Here is a 13,922-nt window from a genome sequence, read left to right on the forward strand (position 1 = left end):
TCACATGATAATGATAAATGTAAAGGGGATAATAAACTGCTCTCCCTCATTAATCAGTCACAGAAACAATGAAGCATAAACTCCTGCTCTACCTATTAGTCAGCCTCTTCTTCTGTTTTGAAAGGGACTAATCTAGAGGCTTAATATGAAGAGATATTTTCTATCCAGTGATTTAAAGAAAAAATAAATCAAAGGTCTCCACGGAAAGGAAAGAAGACTGCAATCAAAAGCTTCATTTATTTCGTCAGGCGAATACCGGTCTCCAAGGTGCTGCATGAGCCAGACCTCTATTGTGACACAGTCTTGTGGCTCTCTGTGTTTTGGCTGCACCCTGCCTCATTTTCTCACCACCTGTTCCTTAGCTCCTAATTAATCCAGCAGTGCATATTAAATAGAAGTATAGATTATTCAGGGTTATCATTTTCTCTTTTTTTTAATATTTATTGTGTGGAGAAGGGACATAAAACATGGGTTTGTACACTGAGACGCGGCATTTTAGAGCAAATCAATTTTAAGATGCAACCTGACAGAGGGCAGCAAAGATCCACAGGCCTGTGCAGTCTGACAGCTGAACAAACACATTTCTTTACATTAGCCACAATATGATATGCTCTGGGAAAATGTGCTCCACAGAACAAGCTGAGCACAGATCCACGATGCAAGTCTTGTGCTTCTTCTCTGACAACAGGTGCCTGACAAAAAATGTGGACACATATTTCTCTGCATCAACAGCCACATAATAATATAATGATACAGTAATGGTCCTTAAAGCATGTTGTACATGCACTTAGAAAAGCTTACATGACCATATCCACAATGCCATTAAAAAAAAGTAAACATTGCAAAATATTCATGTACTGTTAGTCACTGTTTATTGCCATTTACAAAGATACAAAAACTATAACTGTTGACTCAGTTGTTTGTTAATCTTTGCACAAATCTTTCCCAGGATGCACCGGCTGTTTCTGTGTGAGTGGGTCAATTACTCGGTAAACCGTTTGATGCAACTATGATTAAGAAAAAAAAAAAAAACTTGACAGAGAAAGACGAAGCAGGGAGCAGCCAAGTGTGTACGCATGTCATCGTCACGATTAAATACATATGTATATATCTTCTTCGGTGAGTCATTGTCAGTTGTGGGCCAGAAAAATAAATATGACACACGCTGAGGTGTTTCCTGGGTCTCAAGTGTTGTATGATTCCTCTGGGTGAGTCATTGTGCCGTCAAGGAGGGAAAAGCAGCATCAGTCTCCTTGTCCTCCCACTCTGTCTCTGGGAATGAGGCGAAGCTCTGAGCCGTGTTTTAGAAACACATTCCCTGCAACACAGGACAGATCACCGCATAAAGGGAACAGTTTATAATCTGTGTGCTTTAATGGGGGGGTTTTACAGCCAATAATACTGTTATACTGCAAACAAGTTGTCAGCTCACCAACTGGGAGACAAACTGGTGAAAAGTACCAAACATTATTTGATTGGTTTGGTAATTTAACTAATTGTAGCCACCTCTATCAGGTGTATTTCAGTGAGCACCCACACACCGAGTTCATTTGAATAAAATATGATAACACCATGTCATTTAATTCATTAACTTGCTCATTCAAGCAGCAACTGTGCCGAGATCATATATGCATAACTCACTCTCAGGGCCATCAGTGTATAAGTGCATCTTTATTATGCCTCAGAAAATGTACAAAATTGGCCCTATGAAGACATGCAAGGAGGAAAAGGTTGTAAAATGACCCTGGATCAGTTTTTACCATGTACCAGATCCTGAGAACATGAGGTAGCCTGGCTGCGGTGGGTGGAAAAAAAAAGGCAATCTGACAGAGGTGTCTGAGCAGAGGCTATTCTTGGCAGCGCTGCACAGCATGAATGCTGTGGAGATAAAAAAAAAAAGGCTGTTGTGAATGCCCACTACACTCATTTCCTTTTCTTACCAGAAAAAGACTCAATCTTGCCTTTGGTCAAAGCAGACATTAGCTGATCCCAGTCTATATAGAAAAGCCACTCATCTGTTACCTGTCTTTGTTGGAAATGATGACTTACATAAAGAGAGGTGGGCTACGCTTTCATTGTAAAGCTCAGGGGGGGTGAAATACCAAGTAAGCTGACACAAGAAATCATTATAATAATAATGAAATAAAAAAAAGTGATTCATCGCAGATCAACAATAATATGGGAATATAAAGTCAAACTAAACAGCTCGGTGCATCTAGTCCGCCTCCAGTCAGAGGTCACGTTTTAATTTAACATTCAATACTTCATCTCCGAGCGATGTACTGTATCTATAATCATGACTCAGTAAACACCATCTCAATACATAACACTGTGTGTGGCCTGCTCAAACACAGAGATGCAGTCAGTTAAGCCAGGATTATTTTATTAACTCAATCTTATTTTAAATATTTAATTTATCAATTCATCCTATCAAACGACACATTTCCTGGTAAGACTTATCAGAGGTTTGTCTTAAATGTGAAAGAGTCATTTTTATTTCACAACACTCAACACCAATGTCTGGGCGTGACCTAGCAGCATTATGGTGCATTATTATATATTACATCATTTTTGGGGGGTTAGGGGTTAGACTGGGTGTGGTCCGTCTACAAATTAAGAATTTCAAATCCAGAGGGATCATCATGAGTTTTAGCGTTTGAGCTTAATTATATGATTTGTTGGTTTGCACTGCGGTCCGTCTCTGTAATGTTTTGCCCAGCTGGTGATCACTGGTTGCATATTTCCAGATTTATTTTACATTTCTCTCCTTTACTTTATGAATCAATGCTTCCTACTTTTCATCTCTGAGCTGTCTGTTTCAACTCCTGATACTAATTTAACTTGACTGTTTAAACCTGACTTAAACAAAACTGATCATTATCTCAAAAGGATTTTTTTTTCTTAATTATACCTCAACACAGGCTTTTTCATATTAACCTTTATATTTCTTTCTGGTTCTTTGTTCAACCACCCACACACCACCTACCTCACTGCCTCTCAGGGCTTTATCAAAGTAATCTTATTAATGTTATTATTAACTCTGCATTATCAAAGTGCATTATGAAACAGGCTTTATTCGAGTCCTGAATTAATGCATTAGGTGATTAATGCATTGACTGACAAGTGGCCAAGAGCTCAACAGAAAGCCCTGAGGTTGATTATGCTTCTAAGGAACAACTGAACATCATGTGATACAATCTAGAGGCTTTGGTGGAACAACTCAAATCTTTTCTTCTGTAGAAACAGCGATGGGCCTTGAACCATCATAACTCACCTGCTGTCTGGGCAGGGTTGATTCCTATTCCATCTGCAACACAACACAGTGTAAAATGAAAAGACTGTCATGCAAATGAGCAGCACGGGAAATGAAAAAAGACCATTTACAATATCAGCCGTTCATCCATAATGATGTTGCACTAGGCAACAGCAAAAATGGGAGCGTGCTTCAACGGCAGGCAATTCAATCTGGAATAACAACAGGCCAGTCATTAATTCTGCACTGATAAAACTAAAACTCATATTAAACTTGGCGGTCCTATCAGCCCTCATACGTCCAATATGTTCCCACAGCCCTGAGAAGTTGTCATCATTTCATGACTAACCTCCGGTACGTGACAGAATACATCAGGCGTGGTGCTTGTGAACGTCTCCCAACGAGACGGAGAGGTAAACAAAACCATCATCACTTTTTACGTGGCACTGCACGCTTTAATTGTCAGGGTACAATGAATAAGTCAGCAATTTTGCCTCTACCAGCCACAAAGACAATTTACTGTAATTTGTTCCAGTGATTACAACAACCAAGGTTACAAGTGTTCTGTGTCTGAATGAACCCTGCTGTGTATTTTTATATTTTACAGCCTCAGGTTATTTCAGATGTGATTCTGTTGGGGTTTTTCATGGAAACTGTTTCTGACAGCTGGAGTTCAAAATGCTTGAATTTCAGTTCAACACCTCATGTTTATCAAGACCACATTAATCAAGTCAAAAATATTATTTCACTAGGATCTGTATTAAGAAAGATATGTTCAATACATTTCTGAATATCAGCTTTAATTGCTGTTTTATCCAGGCTTTAATTTGCCATCTTACTTGTGTCTAATGTGCAAACAAAATGCTGTTCCAATTATAAGTCGATGTGAGTTTGAGGGATGAGATAAGTGCCATCAGCATTCTTGCAATTCCAGCTGGTAGCTGACAGAGATCAATAAAGGTCAAGCAGAATTAATAGCAAAAATAGAGGCTGCCATTAATTAAAGCTGCTGTAAGTAATGTTGAAAGAGAACTGGTGCTTTGTGGACTGAGACTGCTACAGAAACACATCCAAACTTCAAAAATGTCAATAATTTTACTGTTTTCCACTGGGATTTTGTGTAATGTCATGAGCCTCATGTCTGTTAATGTACAGTAGCAGAAAAGGATAAGACTTGGCTAATAAAAACATTTTAAACAACTGAAAATGGACAATCAGTGGAAATTTTTAATATCTCTCCAAAATATTGAGGCAATGATCACCTTGTTTACATGCATCAAAAGTTCTGAATGTTCCAAAACCAATATTCCTACGAAGTGATTAACATGGTTAATAAAAAAATAACAACACACAGAGCTGAGCTTAATCAGACAAGAGGCGCTGTGTCGCAAATTGCAGTTTAAAACAAAAATAAAACAACTTGCAAATGCACTGTTTACTGTACATTGAGAATGCTCCAATAACTCCAATATAATATCCATGTATTGCCTATCACCTTAATTTGATGCAAAATCCTGTAATTGTCACGTTGTCATAGTAACTAGTAACACAGTAACTGAACTGAGGAACTTAAATGTAAATGTTCTGAATGATTTTTCTCTTGACTCAGTATATCTTACAAATGAAATAAATTCTTCTCATTTAATCTAATTATGTGGATGACTACTCTATGCAGTATTTCAGACAGACTCTTACATCATTTTGACATTTAAGTGAAAATGTGCAGGTTTGCTGGTCATTATCTGACAGGACAAGTATTTGATTCATCATCTTACTTCTAACATCACAAAGATTGCTTTCAGATCTATCAAACCCTTTCAGCTTGGTGTGAAAGTTTTGACATTATCTGCCTTTCTGTCCAAAGACACTACATCTACAAGACAACACTGACAGTGTCTCTCTTAATAGCTGTGAGGCTGGAGAATATGTCACTTTTCCATTTGCTTAAGACACACAAAAAAATCATTAGGAGAGGGACTCTTTTCCCCCGAAACTCACCATTTGTTATTATTGCGCTGGTTGCCGACGGCACTTTGAACTGGAAGAGAAAAAAGAACAAAGAACAATAATTACACATGCCCGTTGGTAAAACCCACAACAGAAGCTGGGATTTGACATTTCTGGGATTCCATTTCTGCACTAAAATATTTTGGTTAAATAATCAAGACATGTTGCTAAACAATTTCGCTTGGCCTGAAGACACAGTGCGAATAAATCATGGAGACGTAGAGCTCCATCCACTGAGTCAGCGCAGTGAGATACACCGACTCTGTGGGTGACAACTTCATAATAACAGGCGCCGTGGCGACAGAAATAAACTTTGTGAAACAAGCGAGAGAGAAAATGCTGTGTTGTGCGTTTTGTTTTCAGTCTTTTGTCTGCCAGCTCTCAGGCTTGTCAGATGCAGTGCTGAGTGCGTTTACATTTTTGCACAATTTCAGACCCACAAGAAACCACACACACACACACACACACACACACACACACACACAGACAAACATTTAGGAAACAGCCTGAGGAAATGATAGTCGCGCTCGAATTTCTGGAAGAAAATCACTCAACACAGTCACAATACGTCTCCTACTTCAGTGTGCGACAGAGGGGGATGTGGGCTGGTGGGATTTGCAGTGAAAGGATGGGATGGTGGGATCAGTCTGTTACCGGGGAGATAGGGTTAGTGAAGTGCTGCAAGGGAGCACAGGCAGCAAACCTGAGACACCGTTCAGATCAAGAGTGAATGGGCGTTCAAGGACTTTGTTTGACGTAGCATTAAATTGGTGGATACATTATCCTTTAGCAAGCTTTCAGGCTATAAGGTTTTGTTTTTAATGATCAACACAGGATTAAAATAAACTCCAGTTAATTAAAAGTAAACCTGCTATTGGCTAATTACACTATATTTCACCAGCCACTTTGGGAAGTGAGCTTTTGCCAAAAAAAAGAGGAAAAAAACAAAAAGAAAAAGGAAAACAGTTTCCTAATTTTATAAATGCTGTGCTCTTTTACTAGTTATACTGATAAACATTGTTGGCTTGATGGTGGCTCTATGATTAGACCATTCAAAGCCAGACAGTCAAATGAAAATAACATCCAATCAGGATGCTGTTGTGTAACAGAAGCACATTAACGGCCCATATACACATTATAAAACCTGCACATCATCATCATCATCATCAGCAGTCCTCTGCCAGGATGCGTTCAGCTTCGATGCTGCTCTGTGCTCATGTACATAAAATGGAAGGAAATAGAATTGGGGCTTAACAAATAGCTTCAGGTCATAGTGATGTGTGTAAAGTGTATGTGACACAGGAGACGTTACACAGCCTGAGCCTGTGCAGACAGCTGTATTGATTCAACTACAAGCCAATCAAGACAGATGAGTGAAAAACACAGCTGAGATTCTTCCTGTGTCTGTAACACCTACAGCACTGAGACTGCACTTCAGCTTAGTGAAGGTCATGTTAAAGTGCTGATACCCAACACTCCCTGACTTTATGTCATATTTTAAGCAACACAACTTGTTGTGCAGTTTTGTTAATATTCAGGACGTGTGATACCTAGATATGTCCTGATCAGACTGAGGACAAATTTGCAATTGTCACTCTGTACATCATCTCAAATGTGTTTGCACATATAACATACACTCATATTCATCCAGGAGATGTTAATTCTAAATGGAGCAGGACAGCTGCAGTCCCATGTGACATCAATATCAAAGACTTCAACTGGTAATTTTTGCAACTAACTACTACTTTTTTCCCCAAAGTGTCACTTCTGATGGTGAGTGTTTGTGTGAAGTATGTGCAAAATGAATAGTTTGAGATTGATTTGGCATCATGTAAGGATGTCACATTACAGCATTTGTTCTGAAAAGTCAAAATTAAATCCTGAATGTATGAATCAATGGTGCGTTCCAGGCAACCCGTAACTCGTATTTTTCCGACCTGTTCCTATGGTTACCCGTTAGAACGTACAGTCAAACTCGTAACTTCCCACCTGTGAACTCGTGCTAGATCGATCTACTCCCAGTTCCCAGTTCGTAACTCGTAACTTGCCTGGAACGCTACAAACTCGTAACTGGTGACTCGAAGTCGTGACTTACGGGTTAAAAAGCCTGCCTGGAACGCACCACAAGTCTTTAGATAATAGCCGTGCTGGGTTCTTCTCTCCATGCTGAATGAATGAGATGTTAGAGAATAAGCAACTCTCAACAGTGAAGACGAATGTCTTTCATAAGTATACTAACTAACTGTGTGTGCTTACCTCCTCAGCTGCAAACTTCAAAACGGCTGTGAACGGCGTGCTCTCTGGGACACTTAGTCTGTAGCAAAACAAAACATAAAACAGGATTTAATTCAAAACGCAATAAACCTTGACTTTATTCCCCTTGTGTTACATTTAAAGGCAAGAAAACACCAGGATTAAATATCGTCTCTCAACCTGTTGACCTGAGCTTCCATCGATAAGTTCCCCAGCTGCACTGCTGTTTGAGGGTGAGACACTCAAACCACAGCAGCTCAGAGGTGCAGATCTGTAGCCAACCATTCACTGTGACCCCCATACACACACACACACACACACACACACACACACAAAGAGACACACACAGGATAGAGGCGAACAAAAAGAAATCTTCTCCACTTCTCCTCAATTGAGTGTAACATTACTCCTGTCAGAGCCATTTCTGTAAGAGCATGTGAGGCCATTCATGGTATAAACAGTTACACACAGCTGGATGCTTCTCCGATGAGTTCTGCAGAATGGTTTTCAATGGGGAGTGGAGACCCCCCCCCCCCCGCCCTTAAAACAACACCACAAATATTTTCTGAGATACGAGATTAAAAGAAAAACAAACACACAAAAAACAATCTGGAGGCTAGAGCTGGACATGCAATCACCAAGTGAGGTAAAATAGAAAGAACTGAAGTGGTGAAAGGCAAAATCAATCGACACCATCAGCACAGCAGCAAGAAACTAAAAAATCAGCCTCAGGATTTTAAGAGACTGTGAAAGCTTGTCAGATCACAAACACCATCTTAACGTCTTCACTGAGAGTGAGTGGCAACTTGTTTGAGTGTGATAGGTGAATATAAATATGAAGACACTGAGGGTGTCCTCAGGTTAAATCCTCTGCCAGAATAAATATGATGCCTCATTTGCTATCATCTTCATCATCATCATCATCATCCCTCTATTCAGGCTAAGACGTAACAGCTGCAGTGAGTCCATATCTCACCTCCTTAGAGAACTGACTCTGTACGAAAGTTAGAAGAATATTCAAATAATCTGCTCAGCCTGATTATTTTGAATCTATTTCAATTCAAAGTGAAGCCTTGTTTGGACATTTAAAATGCATCAGGAAACGGCAGTGGAAAGAAAGGACGCTGTTATTGATATTCTGTGTGTGAGTGTTTGTGTAGCAAGGCTCATTCTTACACAATGGAAGTGAATCCATTGTGTCTTATCTTTTAGCTGACTACCCTTGTTGATTAAAATCATGTGGTCTGCTATGGACATCACCTTGAAATAATCTAGAAAATCATTATCTTCTTCAGGGTAGAAAGTCATTTTAAGGACTGTGTCAGTGATCGACAGAGCATGTACATCCCTTTACGACTGCAATTTACCATCTTCTACTAACTCCTTCGGGCATCATAATGCACCACATCACAAAGTCGTTGCAAACTAGTTGCATGCACATGACCCTGTCACCGCATGTGAATCCAGCTGAACAGGAGACAAGATGTGGTAGGACAGCAGACAGGCGTCATGGATGTGCTGCAGACAGATCTGCAGAGACTGTGATGCAATCATGTCGATATGGACTAGAGCCAAAGGAGGGTTTCCAACATCTGGTAGAATCAATGCCATGAAGAGCTGATTAGGGAACAAACACAGACCCTGCCTGCTATTGGTATGGTGTTAACAAAATGTTAAGAGGGCTCACCGGCTGTATTTGTACACATTTGTGCAAACACAAGATTAGCCATTTCTTTATCTCAGTCCTTTTACTGTAATTCGTATGGCTATGATTATGCCACAGCCGACTGGAGATAAAAAGTTTACATACAGAAAATGAGCTCAACGATTAAGTGACGTCATATTCATTCATGACAGCTCGTGAGAGCAACCAGACCAAACATGCGGGCTGCTATAACAACATCTAAAACAATGCTGTAAGGCGCTAATGCTGACATTACCACATGATACCATAAAAAACAGGAAGTTAACAGAACCGTTAGCTGGTGTATTCACTGGTATCATGTCAATCACAGCTTCACACCAACAGCTGGTGTCTCATTGACCACAAGATCGTGTCGCTGTGGTCAAACACATCAGCACCGGTTCTCACAATAACGGAAAAATAACACAGTTTGTGTTGTCGAGATGAAACCAGTGTCCACCTGACAATTAAAACCTAAACTGTGGAGGATATGAAGCAGTTAGTGCTGAGCTGTCAGTGTACTCACACTTTGTATGGCAGCCGGGGGTCCGACGTCAGGGTGATTTTAAACGTTACTTTAGACCTAATGAAGAAAATGAAATGAGAGTTGTTAGCGCCTTCATACACGCCGATACCAGTGAAATATGTTTGCAAAATGATAGACAAAACGGGGCTAAAACTCACATCTTTACAAGGCGACTCGGTTAGCAACCTGTTTATACACACCCGGAAGTCCGAAGGACCCGTTTACACACACGTCATCCACCCAGTAGCAGATTATGGCACGTATTTCTCCGTGTTTTTTTTGTTTTTGGGGGGGTTATTTAACTATATTTTCAAAATGTTGCTTTTTGCGGCCGAATTTGTTTGATATGATACAAATTGAAGGGGTAATGTGTGCTAATAACCGACAGGCATTCACACTGAACCACTAACACTTACCGTAAATGACATAGGAAAGGCGCTCGCGCGTTTTCCTCAAAGACTGTGGTTTTCCTGCGCGGAGTGATTCAGTGGAGATGGATGAATGGGAGTCAGTCCTCTCACAGGTAAACATGTAAAGACATTTGAAAAATATTTACAAAAGCGCAGTTTTTTTCTCCACACACTACTGTCAGGACACAAACTTCTGGGAAGATTTTTGAAACTTGTTAGCTCGACTGTTTACATGTAAGTTAAATCTATGTTTAAAAAAAGTGCAGGTAACTAGCATACTAGCCTAAAGCCTGTTTGGCCTAGAAGTGAACACTAACCTGTCAAGTTTCAATTGTATAGCTAAGGTCTATGATTAGAGCAGGAAATCTTTCTGAATGCGCCATGTTTTGTTTGTTTGTTTTGGACAAAATTTTAATAACTGCATGTGCATATTAATTTTTAGAAAGAAAGGAACATGTAGACAGGACAGCACAAACTGTGCTTTAAATCAAACATTAGCCCTTTTAATGAAATAAATTAAGAACGTTACTCTCTCTCCACATCTATGGTTTATGTTTTCTCACAGCCAGCCAGATCTCAAGCAGCACAAGTTTGCTGCAGGGATAGTACAAGGTATCAGCCTGTGCTTTAAAGTGCATGATAAAACCCAATGTTACTTTAGCCTACAGAAACATGCACAATGATTACTGTGGCTACAGTAGTTTGCATGGACATATATTATGTGTTTGCACAACAAGCCCAGAATGAATCCTAATCCAAGTATCTGAGCCTATTTAATGCTGCACTAAAATCAGTGGGTGTGTCTGATTATGTAATTATGGCTGGATTGTCTGTCCACAGTGGGCAGCGTTTGAGTATTTCGCCGTCTCAGCACAGTCACACCAAGAGGCACCATTTCCATCAAAGTGTGAAAATCATGAACATCAAGGTCAGTTACATCAAGCTGTTCTCTGTTATCATCAAACCAAACACGAAGCATGAACCGGGCCAGAGACTTGCTCAGATTTATTCAGAGTTTGAATGATCACACATCTGAGTAATTGGTGATGGGTGGGCATAAACGATTAGGCTACTGCCATGCCACAAGAAGCTCAGCAGAGTGTGCATATTCCATCAGCAGTGTAGTCTGCATAGAAACATGTTAAAGTTCAGATCTTATTCAACTGCAGTTCTCCTGATTTGAGTTATGTTGTGTTGTATAATAAAAATTTCATTAGCTATGACTAATTACTATGTGATTTCTTTTTTCTTTTAATGTTTGTTTTTAAGGAAAGGATGATGGGAATCCATCCCCAGCCTAAGACCAGGACAGCCACAGCTAGATCAACTCACACCTCCAGGAGCATCCCAGTGGGACTCTTTTATGTGGCTGAGCTGTCAAAACATCAAGTGAGAAACTTCAAGTCTCAAGATGAAGACTGGAGTGGTATTTGGCCTCTCATGCAACCACTGAGGAGAAGACCAGATCAATGTGATGGCAAGAACCCTGGACAAGAGACAGAGAAAGATAAAGGAACGCACAGTGAAGCTCTACATGTGGTGACAGCTGGAACCACCTCTGTTCATCGAAGAAGACCAGCTGAAACTTCAGAAAACTGGTAAGTGGAGCTTTTATTATTATAGGGAACATGCGAATTACATCTGCAAAAATATGACAATTCTGGCGAGTATATTTAAATGTGTATTGTCAGTGTCTTTGAGATTGCTACCTGACTTTATCACCTGGTGCTGCACCAACAATAGAGAGACTGTTTGTGTGAGAGAAAGAGGGTGATGCAGTGTAGGTAGTGGAATGACATGCGGCAAAGAGAATGGGAGCAGACTTATTATGATGACTCAGAGTTACACTGCAGACACCTCTGGGATTTCAGCGGTGGGTCTCCCCCAGAAAGAAAGTACAAACGCAGAGGAAGCTGTGGTAAAGCTGGAAAAAGAACAAAGAGAGACAACCTTTATGGCAGCTCATAAAAAAAGTTGAGTGCTGTGGCATGAAGCAAATGAAAAAATATATCTTGTAGGATCTTGTTTCCAAGTCCTTTTTATAGATGCTGTAGATCTACAGGTTGAATATATCAAAAACAGACAAAATACCTTGAACCTTTTTTTTATTATTATTATTTTAGTATTGGTATTAAAATAATGACTTATTTCGAAATATTCAGGACGCAGCAGAACATTTTAATGAAGCTGTCGGATTGAAGATTGGTGCCTGTTCTTATTCTCCTTGATGATAAAGAGAATTACATAACCGGGAAGAGGTTCCACAAAGAAACAGGTTTTCCACCGACTGACTGTCTGAAGCCATCATGGTACAGAAGATGTATTCGCTTTGAAGCATGAGGGAGCGTGTGACAGTTCCATCATCCTCTTGGTGGAGGTCTGAGGGTGCGTTCGAAATGCAAAAACCCAGTGTTCAGCTTTGCTGTGCAGCCTCCTCTCAAAGACTTTATTATCATACCAAAAGCGGGTCTCATGGGTAGTGAGAGTAAAATGCCAATTACCTGCAGACACAGAACTGCAATCAATGCAAGTAGTGCTGCTTATGCAGGTCAGCATGTGTGCAGTATGCATACTGTAATAGATGTGCATGCGTGCATACAACAGGAGACTTACCGTAAAAGCCACTGATGAACCAAATGTATTATTTTTCACTGGCTTATATATTGGCATAATCAGCTCTACAGTCACTGTCAGAGAGATGGGGCTTAGTAAGTGGGAACAATGCAACATAAGCATGACATTTATTGTCAGAGAACTCAGAGCACAGATCGTCCTCTGTTCATATGTAGGAAGTTCTGTTCTGAATACAGTCAGCAACAGGTTGTTAGATTTGTGTGTGCTGCTCTCAGTTCAGTGCTTTTATAGGCTACTATGTCTGTCTTTTGTAGCTATTTCTATGAACCACATATTGTCCCCCTGTACTGCTTCAGTACAGTTATAGCTTTAATCGCTCTGTAGTTGACCTGGGAGATGCAGTATAATCAGAGTTGTATCAATGCTCAGAATACAGTGTAGATAGATAAACTTTCCTCCCATTCATTTCCTGACCTCACCTCTCTCCACGCTGACGGCTGATATAACAGCCCTGCTCTATAAAGCTGCACATAGCCAGCTTGTGTTGCTTTGTAGTAAACGTTTGTTCTGCCGGTTGCCCTTCAAGGCTGAAATATATGAAGATGAAATATTCCGCTCTAGATGGGAGAGGTAGCTCATAATAAATGCCTTTTTAATAAGAAGCCCCTAACCTCTTAGCACCCTGCTATTTTAAAAAGGAGAGTGCAGTAGTTAAGACTGGATTTAAAGTGGTGGCTTAGCTTATCAAACTGTTCCTGCCACACCGGAACAAAGGGTCAGGGTCAGGGAGTAAAACACATCACAGACTAATAGTCATCGTCTGTTGAAATGTCAGGAATCTGTGTCATTCGTTCACAAATATTGAGAAAAAAATATGTATATATATATATATATATTTTTTTTTTTTTACATATGGGAATTAACAAAACACTAGTATCTGTCATTGTGTCTTTCCCCCTGGTTTGTCTAATAGCTCTTCACATACTGTTATATGTCGACTGAAGACATCGGAACTTGCTCAAGCTCCCTCTGTGTAGTTGAATATTTGCTCATGAGTCAAAATATATTGTAAACCTTCATTACTGCATCTCATTTCTTTGCAGTTCTTTTCATTCCAGCAGTGAGCTGGTTGCTAGTCATATCCGACATATAGCTCAGCTGCAGTGCATCCAAATAAAATAGCCCAAATTATAGCAGTGTCTCTGGTAATTAACC

The 13,922-nt window shown here is 40.0% G+C and overlaps 1 protein-coding gene across 1 annotated transcript; it reads right to left on the reverse strand.

Annotated features, from left to right (window-relative positions):
• Window positions 1–212: 212 nt before the first annotated feature.
• On the reverse strand, window positions 213–9,934 carry ufm1 (ubiquitin-fold modifier 1). The gene is made up of 6 exons (XM_085798527.1): window positions 9,882–9,934; window positions 9,724–9,780; window positions 7,517–7,574; window positions 5,252–5,291; window positions 3,275–3,307; window positions 213–1,318 (listed from the first exon to the last, which is right to left on the reverse strand). Coding segments are annotated over exons 1-6 (264 nt in total). The 5' UTR covers window positions 9,884–9,934; the 3' UTR covers window positions 213–1,244.
• Window positions 9,935–13,922: the final 3,988 nt, after the last annotated feature.

This window comes from Trachurus japonicus, chromosome 14 (genome assembly GCF_045865225.1).
Source record: "Trachurus japonicus isolate A0001 chromosome 14, Traja_1.0".
Taxonomy (NCBI): Eukaryota; Metazoa; Chordata; class Actinopteri; order Carangiformes; family Carangidae; genus Trachurus; species Trachurus japonicus.

Coding starts and splice junctions, on each gene's coding strand:
- ufm1 (XM_085798527.1), bottom strand. Junction 7,575..9,723: donor CCCCGGCTGCCATACAAAGT/GTGAGTACACTG, acceptor GTTTTGCTACAG/ACTAAGTGTCCCAGAGAGCA. Junction 3,308..5,251: donor CAGCGCAATAATAACAAATG/GTGAGTTTCGGG, acceptor GTTGTGTTGCAG/ATGGAATAGGAATCAACCCT.